Source organism: Apostichopus japonicus, chromosome 15 (genome assembly GCF_037975245.1).
Source record: "Apostichopus japonicus isolate 1M-3 chromosome 15, ASM3797524v1, whole genome shotgun sequence".
Lineage (NCBI taxonomy): Eukaryota > Metazoa > Echinodermata > Holothuroidea > Aspidochirotida > Stichopodidae > Apostichopus > Apostichopus japonicus.
This window is the reverse complement of record NC_092575.1, coordinates 29057952-29080309: the sequence shown is the minus strand read 5'-3', so window position 1 is coordinate 29080309 and position 22358 is coordinate 29057952. Positions and strand designations below refer to the sequence as shown.

The 22358-nt window shown below is 39.8% G+C and overlaps 2 protein-coding genes across 2 annotated transcripts in view; both read right to left on the bottom strand.

Annotated features, from left to right (window-relative positions):
* LOC139981431 (zinc finger CCHC domain-containing protein 8-like) overlaps nucleotides 1-22358 on the bottom strand; it is a 33451-nt gene that overhangs the window by 2629 nt on the left and 8464 nt on the right. The window contains exons 4-12 of the mRNA XM_071993802.1: nucleotides 18380-18479; nucleotides 17310-17455; nucleotides 16155-16223; nucleotides 13903-13960; nucleotides 13415-13551; nucleotides 11691-11836; nucleotides 6350-6460; nucleotides 4540-4697; nucleotides 3596-3809 (exon numbers count right to left, since the gene is read on the bottom strand). Coding sequence (XP_071849903.1) covers nucleotides 3596-3809; nucleotides 4540-4697; nucleotides 6350-6460; nucleotides 11691-11836; nucleotides 13415-13551; nucleotides 13903-13960; nucleotides 16155-16223; nucleotides 17310-17455; nucleotides 18380-18479 — 1139 coding nt within the window. The remainder of the gene's footprint in view (nucleotides 1-3595; nucleotides 3810-4539; nucleotides 4698-6349; nucleotides 6461-11690; nucleotides 11837-13414; nucleotides 13552-13902; nucleotides 13961-16154; nucleotides 16224-17309; nucleotides 17456-18379; nucleotides 18480-22358) is intronic.
* On the bottom strand, nucleotides 2-3585 carry LOC139981006 (uncharacterized). The gene is made up of 3 exons (XM_071993102.1): nucleotides 2703-3585; nucleotides 2212-2508; nucleotides 2-2114 (listed from the first exon to the last, which is right to left on the bottom strand). Exons 1-3 carry the CDS (start codon nucleotides 3499-3501, stop codon nucleotides 1861-1863), a joined length of 1350 nt encoding a protein of 449 aa, XP_071849203.1. The 5' UTR covers nucleotides 3502-3585; the 3' UTR covers nucleotides 2-1860.

Below are 22358 nucleotides of genomic sequence, written 5' to 3'. Positions count from 1 at the left end.
AGAAAACAAAAACGTTTAGTGGTTCTCATGACCAAACGTATTCATGGGGTAGTAAGCAATATGTTTAAATTCAGAACTTGTTCACACCAATATGAAGAGAGACTATGTTTTGACTAATAATAATAACAACTACTGTATGGTGATTTATAACATGGCTCATCTTGTGTTTGTTGAGATCGTGTTAATAAGCTGTTCTTGACAATTTCCCAGTAAGCCTCATCCACTCATGAATATTAATGAAGTAAAATTGTTGTTGCACAGGACATTTACTTACTACATAGTTACATCACCATACCCAGTATGAACTAAATGGGACATGTACAGTTGTACAGATACTAACATTTTCATAAATTTACATCAAGCCCTGCCCACTCAATAAAATGCAATAAAGCCCTACCAAAAACAATAGAGATCATCTACTGACCAAGACCAACATATATACCAAGTTTGACATCACACATTTCTTCTTGCTTACAAGCTAGGGCGTCACATACACGCATACATACACGCACCCACCCACGCATATGCAAACTTGACTGCATAGGTCAATGGACGCCAAAGCATCAGAACCAAAATATGAAAGCTGATAATATTGTGAAAGTATCATAAACTAAAAAATGGAAGTACATGTGGTGAGAAAATTGGGTCAATTGAGGCAATTTAGACCACTTTAGGCCTCCCAGGGGCAGCGAAGGAAAATTGTTTACCACTGAGTGAAGAGGTTTGATTACAAGTGACAAAAACTTCCAGCTCGGATGGCAAAAAATCTGCATGGTCATGGTACAGAAAATTGATGGTGCCATGAAAGACCAACTTGTCAGCTATCTGGTGATGGGTAGCATTTAGCTAATGAAAACTTCTATCTAGACTTAGAGATCATATTACTTTTGTGATTTATTGCGTAAGTCAATGGGGCTTTTAATGGGGGTATGCTACCTTAAGACATCAGACTTTAAAATATTACAAATAAAAAGGTTTGTTCTTGTCTTAAATGATGTAAAAAGTAAAGCCAATTTATTTAGCCACATTAAACGCAAAAGGCATAAATTTGTTTGACACGTAAATGGCATTACTCAAATGTGACACAGAATTCTGGCTCAGAGCCCAGATGCCTGCATGAATCTTACATTACTTACAATGGTGAAACATTGAAGGGGTGAAAGCCTCACAAACTAGATACCAGTACAGATTTCATTGTGAACAAGGTCCAGCTGACATGTGTAAATGATACCCACATGTTTCCTCAATCACTGTTTTATAGTGTAGCATTGAGGTTTCCATTTAACAATCCAAAACTAATCCATATCAAATAGTTTGCTGAATTGGCACAATCAATGGCAGTTTTATTTGTAATTTAACTAAAGATTGCCATGCTAACAGAGTCACAAATCTGGTGTGATGTTGTGTACCATGTTAGTTTTTAAGGTAACCTTTTTGTTACATTCAAAGCATATGTTCCAGGAAACAAAACTAGTTTGTGTACACGTTAATAATAATAATGATTACATAAGGAGGTTGTTGTTTTGCTGTCTACCTTGATCATTAGAATGGACCAGGACTTGTACTGAAGTTCACAATATAATAAATAGAGGAATGCAAAAGTATTTCTTGGAATGCTAACCATCTCAAACAGCAGAAATAGCTAAAACTGAACTTGCAACAAGAACTTTTGTCCATTGAGAATATCTCGCATCCATTCTTGCGCATACAATTTGCCATAAACGAAGTTTCAAAACTTCCACCAAACACACATTCTAAAGCTGTAATGAACCTTTCTGACAAACTGTCTTGTGTAAGTTCTCAACAGAAATTTCATGTCTGGTAAAAATGTGCAGGAAAATGTTTCACACATAGATACAACTAAACCACAGTAACAAACATACCAAGTAATGACTCTCCTTGATCTAAACCCTGACCTAACATCATGAGAGACCCTTCATGACTACAGAGGGAAGCAGAACACAGGGTGATTACATTTGTGGATTTGAAAGCCTCTCCTTGATCTAAACCCTGACCTAACATCATGAGAGACCCTTCATGACTACAGAGGGAAGCAGAACACAGGGTGATTACATTTGAGGATTTGAAAGCCTCTCCTTGATCTAAACCCTGACCTAACATCATGAGAGACCCTTCATGACTACAGAGGGAAGCAGAACACAGGGTGATTACATTTGAGGATTTGAAAGCCTCTCCTTGATCTACCCTGACCTAACATCATGAGAGACCCTTCATGACTACAGAGGGAAGCAGCACACAGGGTGATTACATTTGAGGATTTGAAAGCCTCTCCTTGATCTAAACCCTGACCTAACATCATGAGAGACCCTTCATGACTACAGAGGGAAGCAGCACACAGGGTGATTACATTTGAGGATTTGAAAGCCTCTCCTTGATCTAAACCCTGACCTAACATCATGAGAGACCCTTCATGACTACAGAGGGAAGCAGCACACAGGGTGATTACATTTGAGGATTTGAAAGCCTCTCCTTGATCTAAACCCTGACCTAACATCATGAGAGACCCTTCATGACTACAGAGGGAAGCAGAACACAGGGTGATTACATTTGAGGATTTGAAAGCCTCTCCTTGATCTACCCTGACCTAACATCATGAGAGACCCTTCATGACTACAGAGGGAAGCAGAACACAGGGTGATTACATTTGTGGATTTGAAAGCCTCTCCTTGATCTACCCTGACCTAACATCATGAGAGACCCTTCATGACTACAGAGGGAAGCAGCACACAGGGTGATTACATTTGAGGATTTGAAAGCCTCTCCTTGATCTAAACCCTGACCTAACATCATGAGAGACCCTTCATGACTACAGAGGGAAGCAGCACACAGGGTGATTACATTTGAGGATTTGAAAGCCTCTCCTTGATCTAAACCCTGACCTAACATCATGAGAGACCCTTCATGACTACAGAGGGAAGCAGAACACAGGGTGATTACATTTGTGGATTTGAAAGCCTCTCCTTGATCTAAGCCCTGACCTAACATCATGAGAGACCCTTCATGACTACAGAGGGAAGCAGAACACAGGGTGATTACATTTGTGGATTTGAAAGCCTCTCCTTGATCTAAACCCTGACCTAACATCATGAGAGACCCTTCATGACTACAGAGGGAAGCAGCACACAGGGTGATTACATCTGTGGATTTGAAAGCCTCTCCTTGATCTAAGCCCTGACCTAACATCATGAGAGACCCTTCATGACTACAGAGGGAAGCAGAACACAGGGTGATTACATTTGTGGATTTGAAAGCCTCTCCTTGATCTAAGCCCTGACCTAACATCATGAGAGACCCTTCATGACTACAGAGGGAAGCAGAACACAGGGTGATTACATTTGAGGATTTGAAAGCCTCTCCTTGATCTAAACCCTGACCTAACATCGTGAGAGACCCTTCATGACTACAGAGGGAAGCAGCACACAGGGTGATTACATTTGTGGATTTGAAAGCCTCTCCTTGATCTAAACCCTGACCTAACATCGTGAGAGACCCTTCATGACTACAGAGGGAAGCAGCACACAGGGTGATTACATCAATGAGGATTTGAAATCCTCTCCTTGATCTAAGAACTGACCTGAGAAAGATGGAGATACAGGACTACCAATGTCCATCTCTTTGACCTCTTGAATACGGCCTTTCTTTCTATTTCTTCTCTCTTCACTTTCGCTGAATTCTCCTTTCCTCTTTTTACTTTCTCCCTCACTGGATGACTTTGAGGCCATGAATGATTGAAATATGTCATATGAGTGGTATTCCTGCATCGGAGGCATGTTTCTATACTGGCAGTCCTGATTGGAAGATAACAATATTAGCAGACTAATTAAGCAGACAATGTGCCATATGGTTACAAATGAGTTTATATGTTTCTTTGATATGTGTATCCATGCTATAACCTGTTGGTATATGTTACTGTTTCCCTACTTTAGACTCATGTATTATTCCTAGTACAAACAATGTCATTCTGCAGATCTTTCCAAGGTTCACATGAGTTGTATTACTTCTTGATTAAAGAGTGTCAGTCTTCTCTATAAAACTGTCACGTAATTTGTTACATTATATCATCGTGAAGGCATCTGTCTCATTTCAACACCAAAATTCTATACACCTGACTAAACAGTATCCAGCATTATTATTTCACTTTTGAAATGCAACTGCCATTTCCTACCTAAATATATACCTTACTTAAATTGAGCATACATCACTGATCAAGTCACATCTGTACTTTGGGGATCTTATTCTCCCATACTGCAGATGTGGTGGCATAAAAGACTTTTCACAGGTAAACAAAATCTACATTGCTCAACCAAATTTGATCTACATAAACCTACATAAGAGTACTAATGGTTATCACCATGTGCCCAGCTTCTAACACTAAGTAACAACAGCCCCCTCAGCCCTCCCCTCCCCGCCCCTTCACCCAACCCAAACAATAATCTAGAGCACTTGCTACTGTCATATGGCCAGCCATACAAATGTTTATGCTGACCTAACAGTAGTACTTATGTAAACAAAACTCACGTCTATAAAACCATCACCGAGTGTGACGTTAAAGCCTACAAAACTCACGTCTATAAAACCATCACCGAGTGTAACGTTAAAGCCTGGATATTTAATCAGTTTCAATGAATTATACTTCAGAGGCTGGTCATGTGCCTCCTTTACCTCTCCTTCCTCATCTGCTGGCAAAAAAGAGACAAATAAGTAAGTGAAAGAAAACTAAACATCAAAACTATATATATTGATCCTGGGATTGGTATTGCATAGTGTACCTAGATCATTGCAGTAGTATAGAGTAATGTCCATGAATCCTCCACGCAAGACTTGTTACTTGCTAGTTCAAAAGTTTCACCAGCACATATGTAAGTATACACTGTTTATATGAACTGCATAATAGAAATAGCTACCTTTGTTTATTTGAGAAAAACTGCAACTGTACTTTACATCATGCCAAGGGCATATGAACTGGGGGGGCTGGGGGGGGGGGGCACCAGACCCCCCCCAGTGAAAAATATGGTGGGCGGAAGTATCATTCCGCCCCCCCCCCCCCCCCTCCGGCTTCTGAAGTCAGAAAACCCCTTTTTCATTTCCAAATGAGAAAAAAATCTCATTTGGAGCACCAAATTGCATCTAAGGCCAGGTGAAAATGCAAAATAATTTACAAACTGGAGTGGGTTTTGAAGTGTGCTATATTGCACTAAATTGCATCTGAGGCCAACTGGAAATGCAAAAAAAAAAAACCAAAGGGGAGGTGAACACCCCCTTCCCTTAGACCCCTACCCAAGGCCGGCCATCAGTCTTCAGCCCCCCCACTCAAAAGTACCTTCCTACATCACTGCTTTAATGCAGTACGTTTTGGAGGCCTTACATGTGCTGCACTCTGTGGGCTACCCTGTGGTTACAAACGTAAGCCAGGCCGACTGCATTCACGATGGATTGACAATTTAACCAAATGGTCCGGCCGTTCTGCAGCCCAGCTACTCAAAGATGGCAGGCACCGGATTAACATTATAAAAGGTTACAAACCTAAGACTGTTTATAAACTTCGGGGAGGTCAACGGGCCAATTTGGCTTATGACTATTGATTGTTGTACTTTACTAACTGTGAACTGTCTGTTCTATTTCTTTTATTTTTTATATTTCCTTTCTTTACTCCTAAGCTTCCTATTTATAAGTTTTTAAATTTATATTACATAGCCTATACAGTTTTTACTGACATCACAAATCAGCACCATATTGAAATATTGCAATCAGGGTAGACATAAAAGTAAAGCCAGAAATGAATAATTCAAAGATTTCTTTCACAAGCACAGTTGTTAGGAATAATTTTGTAATTTGAATGCTATCATATCAAGCTTATATGTAATAATTTAACAATGCAATGTAGAAATTGACAGTGTCCTGCTGTAATCTTTAGGTCTAGGGTGTCCTCATCCAGGATGATCTTCATACTGTTCAGCCACAAGATAATAGTCCTTACTCAAGCTAAATAATCAATCTTTATGAACTTGAAGATGTTTAAAACAGCCCCTATATTTCATTCCTGAATATAGTCTCCCCTTTAACAAAATAAAATCCTGCCCCTGCCTGAATTTAATACCCTATCACTTCCATAATCAAGTCTCTCTCTGCCTATTCATATACAATTGTAAACAGTTCTAAATTCAAATATGCTATGTGTTGTTATCATAGACTACTGTTTCTTAATTGATTATTTTCTACCTGTCAGCTTATCATAACCAGAAAGACCAGATGCTGTTATAGGTTTCTCCAGTAGGTAGCCAGGAGGATAACCCAGCATTCTCATGGTGTAAATATAATGAGAAATTACCTCTTAGCTTATCATATACTGCAAGTCCAGATGATGTTATCTCTGCCTCCAGTAGGTAGCCAGGAGGATAACCCAGCATTCTCATGGTGTAAATATAATGAGAAATTACCTCTTAGCTTATCATATACTGCAAGTCCAGATGATGTTATCTCTGCCTCCAGTAGGTAGCCAGGAGGATAACCCAGCATTCTCATGGTGTAAATATAATGAGAAATTACCTCTTAGCTTATCATATACTGCAAGTCCAGATGATGTTATCTCTGCCTCCAGTAGGTAGCCAGGAGGATAACCCAGCATTCTCATGGTGTAAATATAATGAGAAATTACCTCTTAGCTTATCATATACTGCAAGTCCAGATGATGTTATCTCTGCCTCCAGTAGATAGCCAGGAGGATAACCCAGCATTCTCATGGTGTAAATATAATGAGAAATTACCTCTTAGCTTATCATATACTGCAAGTCCAGATGATGTTATCTCTGCCTCCAGTAGGTAGCCAGGAGGATAACCCAGCATTCTCATGGTGTAAATATAATGAGAAATTACCTCTTAGCTTATCATATACTGCAAGTCCAGATGATGTTATCTCTGCCTCCAGTAGGTAGCCAGGAGGATAACCCAGCATTCTCATGGTGTAAATATAATGAGAAATTACCTCTTAGCTTATCATATACTGCAAGTCCAGATGATGTTATCTCTGCCTCCAGTAGGTAGCCAGGAGGATAACCCAGCATTCTCATGGTGTAAATATAATGAGAAATTACCTCTTAGCTTATCATATACTGCAAGTCCAGATGATGTTATCTCTGCCTCCAGTAGGTAGCCAGGAGGATAACCCAGCATTCTCATGGTGTAAATATAATGAGAAATTACCTCTTAGCTTATCATATACTGCAAGTCCAGATGATGTTATCTCTGCCTCCAGTAGGTAGCCAGGAGGATAACCCAGCATTCTCATGGTGTAAATATAATGAGAAATTACCTCTTAGCTTATCATATACTGCAAGTCCAGATGATGTTATCTCTGCCTCCAGTAGGTAGCCAGGAGGATAACCCAGCATTCTCATGGTGTAAATATAATGAGAAATTACCTCTTAGCTTATCATATACTGCAAGTCCAGATGTTGTTATCTCTGCCTCCAGGGGGTAGCCAGGAGGATAACCCAGCATTCTCATGGTGTAAATATAATGAGAAATTACCTCTTAGCTTATCATATACTGCAAGTCCAGATGATGTTATCTCTGCCTCCAGTAGGTAGCCAGGAGGATAACCCAGCATTCTCATGGTGTAAATATAATGAGAAATTACCTCTTAGCTTATCATATACTGCAAGTCCAGATGATGTTATCTCTGCCTCCAGTAGGTAGCCAGGAGGATAACCCAGCATTCTCATGGTGTAAATATAATGAGAAATTACCTCTTAGCTTATCATATACTGCAAGTCCAGATGATGTTATCTCTGCCTCCAGTAGGTAGCCAGGAGGATAACCCAGCATTCTCATGGTGTAAATATAATGAGAAATTACCTCTTAGCTTATCATATACTGCAAGTCCAGATGATGTTATCTCTGCCTCCAGTAGGTAGCCAGGAGGATAACCCAGCATTCTCATGGTGTAAATATAATGAGAAATTACCTCTTAGCTTATCATATACTGCAAGTCCAGATGATGTTATCTCTGCCTCCAGTAGGTAGCCAGGAGGATAACCCAGCATTCTCATGGTGTAAATATAATGAGAAATTACCTCTTAGCTTATCATATACTGCAAGTCCAGATGATGTTATCTCTGCCTCCAGTAGGTAGCCAGGAGGATAACCCAGCATTCTCATGGTGTAAATATAATGAGAAATTACCTCTTAGCTTATCATATACTGCAAGTCCAGATGATGTTATCTCTGCCTCCAGTAGGTAGCCAGGAGGATAACCCAGCATTCTCATGGTGTAAATATAATGAGAAATTACCTCTTAGCTTATCATATACTGCAAGTCCAGATGATGTTATCTCTGCCTCCAGTAGATAGCCAGGAGGATAACCCAGCATTCTCATGGTGTAAATATAATGAGAAATTACCTCTTAGCTTATCATATACTGCAAGTCCAGATGATGTTATCTCTGCCTCCAGTAGGTAGCCAGGAGGATAACCCAGCATTCTCATGGTGTAAATATAATGAGAAATTACCTCTTAGCTTATCATATACTGCAAGTCCAGATGATGTTATCTCTGCCTCCAGTAGGTAGCCAGGAGGATAACCCAGCATTCTCATGGTGTAAATATAATGAGAAATTACCTCTTAGCTTATCATATACTGCAAGTCCAGATGATGTTATCTCTGCCTCCAGTAGGTAGCCAGGAGGATAACCCAGCATTCTCATGGTGTAAATATAATGAGAAATTACCTCTTAGCTTATCATATACTGCAAGTCCAGATGATGTTATCTCTGCCTCCAGTAGGTAGCCAGGAGGATAACCCAGCATTCTCATGGTGTAAATATAATGAGAAATTACCTCTTAGCTTATCATATACTGCAAGTCCAGATGATGTTATCTCTGCCTCCAGTAGGTAGCCAGGAGGATAACCCAGCATTCTCATGGTGTAAATATAATGAGAAATTACCTCTTAGCTTATCATATACTGCAAGTCCAGATGATGTTATCTCTGCCTCCAGTAGGTAGCCAGGAGGATAACCCAGCATTCTCATGGTGTAAATATAATAGGAAATTACCTCTTAGCTTATCATATACTGCAAGTCCAGATGTTGTTATCTCTGCCTCCAGTAGGTAGCCAGGAGGATAACCCAGCATTCTCATGGTGTAAATATAATGAGAAATTACCTCTTAGCTTATCATATACTGCAAGTCCAGATGATGTTATCTCTGCCTCCAGTAGGTAGCCAGGAGGATAACCCAGCATTCTCATGGTGTAAATATAATGAGAAATTACCTCTTAGCTTATCATATACTGCAAGTCCAGATGATGTTATCTCTGCCTCCAGTAGGTAGCCAGGAGGATAACCCAGCATTCTCATGGTGTAAATATAATGAGAAATTACCTCTTAGCTTATCATATACTGCAAGTCCAGATGATGTTATCTCTGCCTCCAGTAGGTAGCCAGGAGGATAACCCAGCATTCTCATGGTGTAAATATAATGAGAAATTACCTCTTAGCTTATCATATACTGCAAGACCAGATGATGTTATCTCTGCCTCCAGTAGGTAGCCAGGAGGATAACCCAGCATTCTCATGGTGTAAATATAATGAGAAATTACCTCTTAGCTTATCATATACTGCAAGTCCAGATGATGTTATCTCTGCCTCCAGTAGGTAGCCAGGAGGATAACCCAGCATTCTCATGGTGTAAATATAATGAGAAATTACCTCTTAGCTTATCATATACTGCAAGTCCAGATGATGTTATCTCTGCCTCCAGTAGGTAGCCAGGAGGATAACCCAGCATTCTCATGGTGTAAATATAATGAGAAATTACCTCTTAGCTTATCATATACTGCAAGTCCAGATGATGTTATCTCTGCCTCCAGTAGGTAGCCAGGAGGATAACCCAGCATTCTCATGGTGTAAATATAATGAGAAATTACCTCTTAGCTTATCATATACTGCAAGTCCAGATGTTGTTATCTCTGCCTCCAGTAGGTAGCCAGGAGGATAACCCAGCATTCTCATGGTGTAAATATAATGAGAAATTACCTCTTAGCTTATCATATACTGCAAGTCCAGATGATGTTATCTCTGCCTCCAGTAGGTAGCCAGGAGGATAACCCAGCATTCTCATGGTGTAAATATAATGAGAAATTACCTCTTAGCTTATCATATACTGCAAGTCCAGATGATGTTATCTCTGCCTCCAGTAGGTAGCCAGGAGGATAACCCAGCATTCTCATGGTGTAAATATAATGAGAAATTACCTCTTAGCTTATCATATACTGCAAGTCCAGATGATGTTATCTCTGCCTCCAGTAGGTAGCCAGGAGGATAACCCAGCATTCTCATGGTGTAAATATAATGAGAAATTACCTCTTAGCTTATCATATACTGCAAGTCCAGATGATGTTATCTCTGCCTCCAGTAGGTAGCCAGGAGGATAACCCAGCATTCTCATGGTGTAAATATAATGAGAAATTACCTCTTAGCTTATCATATACTGCAAGTCCAGATGATGTTATCTCTGCCTCCAGTAGGTAGCCAGGAGGATAACCCAGCATTCTCATGGTGTAAATATAATGAGAAATTACCTCTTAGCTTATCATATACTGCAAGTCCAGATGATGTTATCTCTGCCTCCAGTAGGTAGCCAGGAGGATAACCCAGCATTCTCATGGTGTAAATATAATGAGAAATTACCTCTTAGCTTATCATATACTGCAAGTCCAGATGATGTTATCTCTGCCTCCAGTAGGTAGCCAGGAGGATAACCCAGCATTCTCATGGTGTAAATATAATGAGAAATTACCTCTTAGCTTATCATATACTGCAAGTCCAGATGTTGTTATCTCTGCCTCCAGGGGGTAGCCAGGAGGATAACCCAGCATTCTCATGGTGTAAATATAATGAGAAATTACCTCTTAGCTTATCATATACTGCAAGTCCAGATGTTGTTATCTCTGCCTCCAGGGGGTAGCCAGGAGGATAACCCAGCATTCTCATGGTGTAAATATAATGAGAAATTACCTCTTAGCTTATCATATACTGCAAGTCCAGATGATGTTATCTCTGCCTCCAGTAGGTAGCCAGGAGGATAACCCAGCATTCTCATGGTGTAAATATAATGAGAAATTACCTCTTAGCTTATCATATACTGCAAGTCCAGATGATGTTATCTCTGCCTCCAGTAGGTAGCCAGGAGGATAACCCAGCATTCTCATGGTGTAAATATAATGAGAAATTACCTCTTAGCTTATCATATACTGCAAGTCCAGATGATGTTATCTCTGCCTCCAGTAGGTAGCCAGGAGGATAACCCAGCATTCTCATGGTGTAAATATAATGAGAAATTACCTCTTAGCTTATCATATACTGCAAGTCCAGATGATGTTATCTCTGCCTCCAGTAGGTAGCCAGGAGGATAACCCAGCATTCTCATGGTGTAAATATAATGAGAAATTACCTCTTAGCTTATCATATACTGCAAGTCCAGATGATGTTATCTCTGCCTCCAGTAGGTAGCCAGGAGGATAACCCAGCATTCTCATGGTGTAAATATAATGAGAAATTACCTCTTAGCTTATCATATACTGCAAGTCCAGATGATGTTATCTCTGCCTCCAGTAGGTAGCCAGGAGGATAACCCAGCATTCTCATGGTGTAAATATAATGAGAAATTACCTCTTAGCTTATCATATACTGCAAGTCCAGATGATGTTATCTCTGCCTCCAGTAGGTAGCCAGGAGGATAACCCAGCATTCTCATGGTGTAAATATAACTAGGAATTTCTTGCTCTCTCAAACCCATTGCCTTTCTCAACTCATCACTGAAACAAAAACAGAAAGTTAAAACTAAAAATAAAATCATAAACAAAAGAAAGCTTATTGCCTTTGTTCAGCTCTTTACTTCAAATGGAAACTGTTTGAAAAGGACATCCTCAGTTAAGTGACATTGACTTCAGAATTTATCAAATATTTACCACAATGAAAGAAGGAAATTCATACTACTAACAAGCGGTACCATGTATCAACAGTGCACTAGGTATGTAGTTAAAAGAGTGGCTTTGAGAAGGTATGGTGAGTTAAGTGGAGTACCACACAGCCTGTAACAATTAGTAACCAAGTTTGTCAAATATCTCACTGATTAAATGTATCTAACCTATTCAAATAACTTAACTTGTTCCACATAACTAAAATAGTGAAATACCCCTGGCAAAGTTACAAATAACTTAGTCAAATGCCACACTGGTTATACACTTTTAAGTTGACAGCGACAACAAATATCTCAGTGGTTACACATTACTAACCAAGTCAAATAACTCACTGGTTACACAGTACTGAGTCAAATACCACACTGGTTACAGAAATGTATGTAAACATTGATGAAAATACCTCACTGGTTACACATAACTGGGTCAAATATCACACTGGTTATAGTAGTTTAAATTAACAGGGACAACAAATACCTCAGTGGTTTCACATAACTGGGTCAAATACCACACTGGTTACACATGTATGTCTAAATTAACAGGGACAGCAAATACCTCTGTGGTTTCACATAACTGGGTCAAATACCACACTGGTTACACATGTTTAAATTAACAGCGACAACAAATACCTCAGTGGTTACACATAACTGGGTCAAATACCACACTGGTTACACATGTTTAAATTAACAGGGACAGCAAATACCTCAGTGGTTACACATAACTGGGCCAAATACCACACTGGTTACACATGTTTAAATTAACAGCGACAACAAATACCTCAGTGGTTACACATAACTGGGTCAAATACCACACTGGTTACACATGTTTAAATTAACAGGGACAACAAATACCTCACTGGTTACACATAACTGGGTCAAATACCACACTGGTTACACATACATGTTTAAATTAACAGGGACAGCAAATACCTCTGTGGTTTCACATAACTGGGTCAAATACCGCACTGGTTACACATGTATCTTTAAATTAACAGGGACAGCAAATACCTCAGTGGTTACACATAATTATGTCAAATACCACACTGGTTACACATGTTTAAATTAACAGGAACAACAAATACCTCAATGGTTACACATAAGTGGGTCAAATACCACACTGGTTACACATGTTTAAATTAACAGGGACAACAAATACCTCAGTGGTTACACATAATTAAACAACCAAGACATATACCTCACTGGTAAGTAAACAGTGTGACAAATACCTCAATGGTCACACAGCATGAAAATAAATGTATTACTATTAGGTAATGCAGACAAGATTCTGTTTCTGGCATCACACTCCTTACCAATTCCCTTTGGAGTTAGTAAGGAGCTTGACAATGCTTGCTAGCTAAAAATTATTCTCTTAGCGAGAATTTCAGTTTTGGTAACTGCATAATGTAACTTTTCTCACCTTACAACTCCTGGTTTCAGCTCTGCAAACTTTTGGTCACCATCAGAATCTTTGTGATAACGCTTAGAATTCAACCCTGGAGAGGAGAGATTCCTAAACTCCTGTTTCTTGGCATTGATCCGCGCAAAGTCTTTTTCCTGATAAGCAATATGAGTATAAGATAAACAGACTTTGGTGTATAAAGTCATTCACAAAGAGGAGTTCTTGTATAGATGGACAAACCAGTAATCCTTCATAAAGGTGTGCTGCATTAATACATTGATTCTGACCAACTCAACCACTGACTTGAAGTGTTCTTAAATAATACAGGTATTCCAGTGACCACTGATGAGCCTCTGATGTATAAAGTATCATTTCTCAAATAATGAGTATGGTCTTAACATACAAAATGTATGTGTAAATGGTTGATTTTAATTGTTACACTAATAGCTACAGACAATGATACAAGAGTAAGCAGTCTAGTTAACCTCATCACATCTAATACTTACAACTGGACAGTCTGACAAGCCATGACCTTCGTCTCCACAATTGAAACAAGTTTTCTTCCTTTTAAGGAAACATAACAAACGATTTAATCACTTTCATATCAAGGTGTTCTCACCATTACTATTAACAACATCATCCATATAGAGTCACCAAACAGAGTCTACAAGAGTCACCTATGGAGTCAACTACTATAGTAATTGACTCACCCAACTTATCAGAGTAATGATTGATTATCTCATAGTCACACAACATAGTCACATTACAGTCACAAATAGAGTCACCAAACAGAGTCTACAAGAGTCACATATGGAGTCAACTACTATAGTAATTGACTCACCCAACTTATCAGAGTAATGATTGATTATCTCATAGTCACACAACATAGTCACATTACAGTCACAAATAGAGTCACCAAACAGAGTCTATAAGAGTCACCTATGGAGTCAACTACTATAGTAATTGACTCACCCAACTTATCAGAGTAATGATTGATTATCTCATAGTCACACAACATAGTCACATTACAGTCACAAATAGAGTCACCAAACAGAGTCTACAAGAGTCACCTATGGAGTCAACTACTATAGTAATTGACTCACCCAACTTATCAGAGTAATGATTGATTATCTCATAGTCACACAACATAGTCACATTACAGTCACAAATAGAGTCACCAAACAGAGTCTACAAGAGTCACCTATGGAGTCAACTACAATAGTAATTGACTCACCCAACTTATCAGAGTGATTATCTCATAGTCACACAACAGAGTCACATGATAGTCACACAATAGTATCAACCAACTGTACAGTTACCTAAATGACTCACCTAACAGTTACTTAAAAGTCGCATGTGAATAAATCATATAATAGTCACCCAACATAGTCACATTATATAGTCACGCAATAGTATCAACCAACTGTACAGTTACCTAAATGACTCACCTAACAGTTACTTAATAGTCACATGATTGAAATATCTAACAGTCACACAACATAGTCACTTTATATAGTCACACAATAATATCAACCAACAGTTACCTTAATGACTCACCCAACAGTTACTTTATGGTCACATGATTAAATCATCTAATAGTCACATAACTGAGACACATTATATAGTCACACAATAATATCAACCAACAGTTACCTAAATGACTCACTCAACAGTTACGTTATGGTCACATGATTAAATCATCTAATGGTCACATAACTGAGACACATTATATAGTCACACAATAATATCAACCAACAGTTACCTAAATGACTCACTCAACAGTTACGTTATGGTCACATGATTAAATCATCTAATGGTCACATAACTGAGACACATTATATAGTCACACAATAATATCAACCAACAGTTACCTAAATGACTCACTCAACAGTTACGTTATGGTCACATGATTAAATCATCTAATGGTCACATAACTGAGACACATTATATAGTCACACAATAATATCAACCAACAGTTACCTAAATGACTCACTCAACAGTTACGTTATGGTCACATGATTAAATCATCTAATGGTCACATAACTGAGACACATTATATAGTCACACAATAATATCAACCAACAGTTACCTAAATGACTCACCCAACAGTTACTTAATAGTCACATGATTGATTTATCTCATAGTCACCTAACAGAGCAAGAAGTACAAAGCGACAAACTCTTTTTTTAAGCAAAAGAGGAGTTCAATAGTGGTTTAAATTACTTCCAATCTAAGAAAATTCCTTCTTCAAATTGAGCTGTATGGTCTTGCTATACAAGCTCTTCTAGTACAACACATTCAATAGATCCTTCTATGATTTGGATACTGTGCAGCAGCCATATTTTGATTCTTTGGTTAACACTGGAAATACCTCTGTCATCAGGGCATATAAGTCTTGAGGATCTGAGCACCACTCAAACAGAAGAAAATCATGATTGGATATCTCATGATTGGTTATCTCATGATTGGTTATCTCATGATTGGTTATCTCATGATTGGTTATCTCATGATTGGTTATCTCATGATTGGTTATCTCATGATTGGTTATCTCATGATTGGTTATCTCATGATTGGTTATCTCATGATTGGTTATCTCATGATTGGTTATCTCATGATTGGTTATCTCATGATTGGTTATCTCATGATTGGTTATCTCATGATTGGTTATCTCATGATTGGTTATCTCATGATTGGTTATCTCATGATTGGTTATCTCATGATTGGTTATCTCATGATTGGTTATCTCATGTGTTATTACCTGGCCACTCTTCCCTTCTTAGAGGCATTCTCATCAATTGGCAAAGGATCTGGAAAACCTCGCTGAAATCTAAAGCAAAAAACACATTAAGACATAATCTCTATTTACTACACACAGTACACTCTGTGGACAGTTTTTATTGCATTTTATGTTAACCTACGTTCCACATCTGTGTGCAAACAAGGACACTAAAAGTGTTCACAAATCAGCGACTGAAACACATCAATAGAATGTATCATATCTCTGTGCAACCAAAGAAACCAAACTGTGTTGACACAGCTGTCACTGGCATACACTTTCAGTATGTTCTAACTCTATACAGCTAGGAAAACAAACAGTGTTCACACATCAGTCACTATAATTCACTTTTAGTCTGTTCGAACTCAATACAGCTAGGAAACTAAATTATTCACACATCAGTCAATGGAATAAACTTTTAGCATGGTCCAACTATGTACAGCTAGGAAACTAAACAGTGTTCAAACACCAATCACTAGAAAACATGTTTTGGCTGTTTCAGCTCTATACAGCCACAAAACTAAACAGTGCTCACACATCAGTCAAAGGAATACACTTTTAGTATGTTCCAACTTTAAACAGCTAGGAAACTAAACTGTTCACACATCAGTCAAAGGAATACACCTTTAGTCTGTTCCAACTCTATACAGCTAGGAAACTAAACAGTGGTCAAACATCAATCACTAGAATACACGTTTTGGCTGTTTCAGCTCTATACAGCCACAAAACTAAACAGTGCTCACACATCAGTCAATGGAATACATTTTTAGTCTGTTCCAGCGCTATAAAGCTAGGAAACTAATTAGTGCTTACATCAGTCACTACAATACACTTTAAGTACGTTCCAGTTCTATTCAGCTAGGAAACTAAATAGTGCTTACATCAGTCACTACAATACACTTTAAGTATGTTCCAGCTCTATAAAGCTAGGAAACAAATTAGTGCTTACATCAGTCACTGCAATACACTTTAAGTATGTTCCAGTTCTATAAAGCTAGGAAACTAAATAGTGCTTACATCAGTCACTTTAAATATGTTCCAGCTCAATACAGCCAGAAAGCTAAAATAAAGTAACAACATCAGCAACAATTAAAATTAGCTGGAAGAAAGGTGAAGGAAAATGAAGAGGGATCTCACATGGGAATTGTCCAGTCATCTGTCATGGAAATATCACCATCAATTAAAGGTCTGCCCAGTATATCCAAACAAAACATGTCATAGTATTGCACGCTACCTGTGGCAAGGAATGTAACATTGGTGCCTTTAATCCTCAGTGCTGATCTCTGTAAATGTTAAAAAGATAACAGCTTTCTAGCAAAGTGACAAAGAGCATGTTCAACAATTCGGAAAAAGGTTAAGTAAAAAACAAAGAGGTTCAGAAAGATGATGTTGTCAACCTGCATCCTGCAGGCAAAATACGGCCCACAGGTTTGTCCTGTGGAACGTGCCATATCGATAGGCAAAATATGGCCCACAGGTTTGTCCCGTGGGTACCATATCGATAGGCAAAATATGGCCCACAGGTTTGTCCTGTGGGTGCCATATCGATACAACTCTATGTGTTCCATCAAAGATAACCGGCATTACATCATGTGGGAGTTCCTTGCCAAATGGTGTATGAATCTGTTTAACATCAGGTTAAGAAACATTAACCTTTGCAGTCAAACTTAAGTTTAGAGGACTTTCTCTTCATGCCACACATATATGCAGAGCAGATGTATGCATTTTCACTTGTGATAAGTTCCTTTCTGGTACTTTTGAGATGTGTGACTATAAACACATCATGAATAATCCTGTAATTGTATTTTCCTCTAGTTTTCAGGGGGTGGTTTTTGCAATCGCTAGACCCTTTATTTGTCAGATTGAAAGTGTTGCTTAAATCAGAATGATACCATATTCATCTTGTTCAATACTGCCACAGAATCATATTAGAATGTGATCAAGCTGTAACCACACTTCTAACCCTGGATACAGTTCGTATTGACTTGAGAGAAGAAAGAAAGAATAATTCAATGAGATTGACTTTATCTTGAACTAATCAATTTCTTCAAGTCCTGAATCTGTGTTTTCCAAACGTCATAGCATAATACTTAATTAACTTGCACAGTGAGTTCCGCTACCCTCTACTACCAGGAAGTCCTGCCACAATATGACACTATATGAGCACTTATCATAGTGTTTGATTTTTTTATGGTTTTCTAGCTTACCTGTGGTAATAGCTGCTCATATGGAGAACATGAAGTCCTTGCACCATCATTACTAGTGATCAAATTTTGAACAAAGTCTTCTAATTGTTGTCTCTTATTGCTGTCAGTAGAAATAAGGAACAAGTTAAAACAATGTTACATCTTCAGAATACAAGAGTATAGCCTCTACCTTTACAACTTCAAAACATCTAGTAGAGTATGAAGCATAAATAGAACCAGGCTGTGAAATGTTACTTACACTAGTTATGTTAATTACACTAGACTACTGCTTGTTCACCACAAATACCCAAGATTGTAATATAAATGTCCTGCAACACTTTTTTGATGTACAGTTATATTATGACATGATAAACACAGGTCAGTCTACTGTACGTGGCAATACACACCTCCACCAAAAGCAGTAGTGATCTTGAACTCAATGTGATACACCAAGTATGACAAGTATCCATGATTCGTACCTTGAGATATCATGTTTAAGAATTTTCAGAGTTTGATCTCTGGTGACCTCAAAGGACCTTTGACCTATGCAAACAACATGATTCTTGTGCTCAATATGGCAAATCCATATCATATGTATGAAAAGTATCCATGATTTCTACCATGAGATATGTTTAAAAGGTTTTCAGAGTTTGAATGCTGGTGACCCAGATAACCTTTAACCTACACCAAATCAATGAGTTGTTCTTATCAATAAAATACATCCACAAGCAAGTATGGAAAGTATCCAGATTCCTAACTTGAGATATCGTGTTTACTATGTTTCAATATTTGATCACTGAAGACCTCAAATGACCTTTGACCTTCAACAAAATATCATTATTCTTACCCCCTACATGCAAAGTTTTAGATTTGTTACAGTTCCAATCTGGAGATATTGTGTTTATAAGCTTCTCAGTTTGACCTCTGGTGCACAAATGGATCACTGACACAACACACTCTGAGTGTCTCTAGGTCATCCAGCTCACTGCACAAATGGATCACTGACATAACACACTCTGAGTGTCCCTAGGTCATCCAGCTCACTGCACAAATGGATCACCATCACAACACACTCTGAGTGTCCCTAGGTCATCCAGCTCACTGCACAAATGGATCACTGACACAACACACTCTGATTGTCTCTAGGTCATCCAGCTCACTGCACAAATGGATTGATCACAGCACACTCTGAGTGTCTCTATGTCATCCAGCTCACTGCACAAATGGATCACCATCACAACACACTCTGAGTGTCTCTAGGTCATCCAGCTCACTGCACAAATGGATCACTGACACAACACATTCTGATTGTCTCTAGGTCATCCAGCTCACTGCACAAATGGATTGATCACAGCACACTCTGAGTGTCTCTAGGTCATCCAGCTAACTGCACAAATGGATCACTGACACAACACACTCTGATTGTCTCTAGGTCATCCAGCTCACTGCACAAATGGATCACCATCACAGCACACTCAGAGTGTCTCTAGGTCATCCAGCTCACTGCACAAATGGATCACTGACACAACACACTCTGAGTGTCCCTAGGTCATCCAGCTCACTGCACAAATGGATCACTGACACAACACACTCTGAGTGTCCCTATTTCATCCAGCTCACTGCACAAATGGATCACTGACACAACACACTCTGAGTGTCCATAGGTCATCCAGCTCACTGCACAAATGGATCACCATCACAACACACTCTGAGTGTCCCTATTTCATCCAGCTCACTGCACAAATGGATCACTGACACAACACACTCTGAGTGTCTCTAGGTCATCCAGCTCACTGCACAAATGGATCACTGACACAACACACTCTGAGTGTCCTTAGGTCATCCAGCTCACTGCACAAATGGATCACTGACACAACACACTCTGAGTGTCCCTAGGTCATCCAGCTCACTGCACAAATGGATCACTGACACAACACACTCTGAGTGTCCATAGGTCATCCAGCTCACCACACAAATGGATCACTGACACAACACACTTTGAGTGTCCCTAGGTCATCCAGCTCACTGCACAAATGGATCACTGACACAACACACTCTGAGTGTCCATAGGTCATCCAGCTCACTGCACAAATGGATCACCATCACAGCACACTCAGCGTGTCTCTAAGTCATCCAGCTCACTGCACAAATGGATCACTGACACAACACACTCTGAGTGTCCCTAGGTCATCCAGCTCACTGCACAAATGGATCACTGACACAACACACTCAGCGTGTCTCTAAGTCATCCAGCTCACTGCACAAATGGATCACTGACACAACACACTCTGAGTGTCCCTAGGTCATCCAGCTCACTGCACAAATGGATCACTGACACAACACACTCTGAGTGTCCATAGGTCATCCAGCTCACTGCACAAATGGATCACCATCACAGCACACTCAGCGTGTCTCTAAGTCATCCAGCTCACTGCACAAATGGATCACTGACACAACACACTCTGAGTGTCTCTAGGTCATCCAGCTCACTGCACAAATGGATCACTGACACAACACACTCTGAGTGTCCCTATGTCATCCAGCTCACTGCACAAATGGATCACCATCACAGCACACTCAGAGTGTTTCTAGGTCATCCAGCTCACTGCACAAATGGATCACCATCACAGCACACTCTGAGTGTCCCTAGGTCATCCAGCTCACTGCACAAATGGATCACTGACACAGCACACTCTGAGTGTCCCTAGGTCATCCAGCTCACTGCACAAATGGATCACTGACACAACACACTCTGAGTGTCTCTATGTCATCCAGCTCACTGCACAAATGGATCACCATCACAGCACACTCAGAGTGTCTCTAGGTCATCCAGCTCACTGCACAAATGGATCACTGACACAGCACACTCTGAGTGTCCCTAGGTCATCCAGCTCACTGCACAAATGGATCACTGACACAACACACTCTGAGTGTCCCTATTTCATCCAGCTCAATGCACAAATGGATCACCATCACAGCACACTCAGAGTGTCCCTAGGTCATCCAGCTCACTGCACAAATGGATCACTGACACAACACACTCTGAGTGTCTCTATGTCATCCAGCTCACTGCACAAATGGATCACTGACACAACACACTCTGAGTGTCCCTATTTCATCCAGCTCAATGCACAAATGGATCACTGACACAACACACTCTGAGTGTCCCTATTTCATCCAGCTCACTGCACAAATGGATCTCTGACACAACACACTCTGAGTGTCCCTAGGTCATCCAGCTCACTGCACAAATGGATCACTGACACAACACACTCTGAGTGTCCCTAGGTCATCCAGCTCACTGCACAAATGGATCACTGACACAACACACTCTGAGTGTCCCTATTTCATCCAGCTCACTGCACAAATGGATCACTGACACAACACACTCTGAGTGTCCCTAGGTCATCCAGCTCACTGCACAAATGGATCACCATCACAACACACTCTGAGTGTCCCTATTTCATCCAGCTCACTGCACAAATGGATCACTGACACAACACACTCTGAGTGTCTCTAGGTCATCCAGCTCACTGCACAAATGGATCACTGACACAACACACTCTGAGTGTCCCTATTTCATCCAGCTCACCGCACAAATGGATCACTGACACAACACACTCTGAGTGTCCCTAGGTCATCCAGCTCACCACACAAATGGATCACTGACACAACACACTTTGAGTGTCCCTAGGTCATCCAGCTCACTGCACAAATGGATCACTGACACAACACACTCTGAGTGTCCATAGGTCATCCAGCTCACTGCACAAATGGATCACCATCACAGCACACTCAGCGTGTCTCTAAGTCATCCAGCTCACTGCACAAATGGATCACTGACACAACACACTCTGAGTGTCCCTAGGTCATCCAGCTCACTGCACAAATGGATCACTGACACAACACACTCAGCGTGTCTCTAAGTCATCCAGCTCACTGCACAAATGGATCACTGACACAACACACTCTGAGTGTCCATAGGTCATCCAGCTCACTG

Coding starts and splice junctions, on each gene's coding strand:
- LOC139981006 (XM_071993102.1), bottom strand. CDS start 3,501: ATGTTAGGTCAGGGTTTAGATCAAGGAGAGGCTTTCAAATCCACAAAT. Junction 2,509..2,702: donor AGGGTCTCTCATGATGTTAG/GTCAGGGTAGAT, acceptor TCATGATGTTAG/GTCAGGGTTTAGATCAAGGA. Junction 2,115..2,211: donor AGGGTCTCTCATGATGTTAG/GTCAGGGTAGAT, acceptor TCATGATGTTAG/GTCAGGGTTTAGATCAAGGA.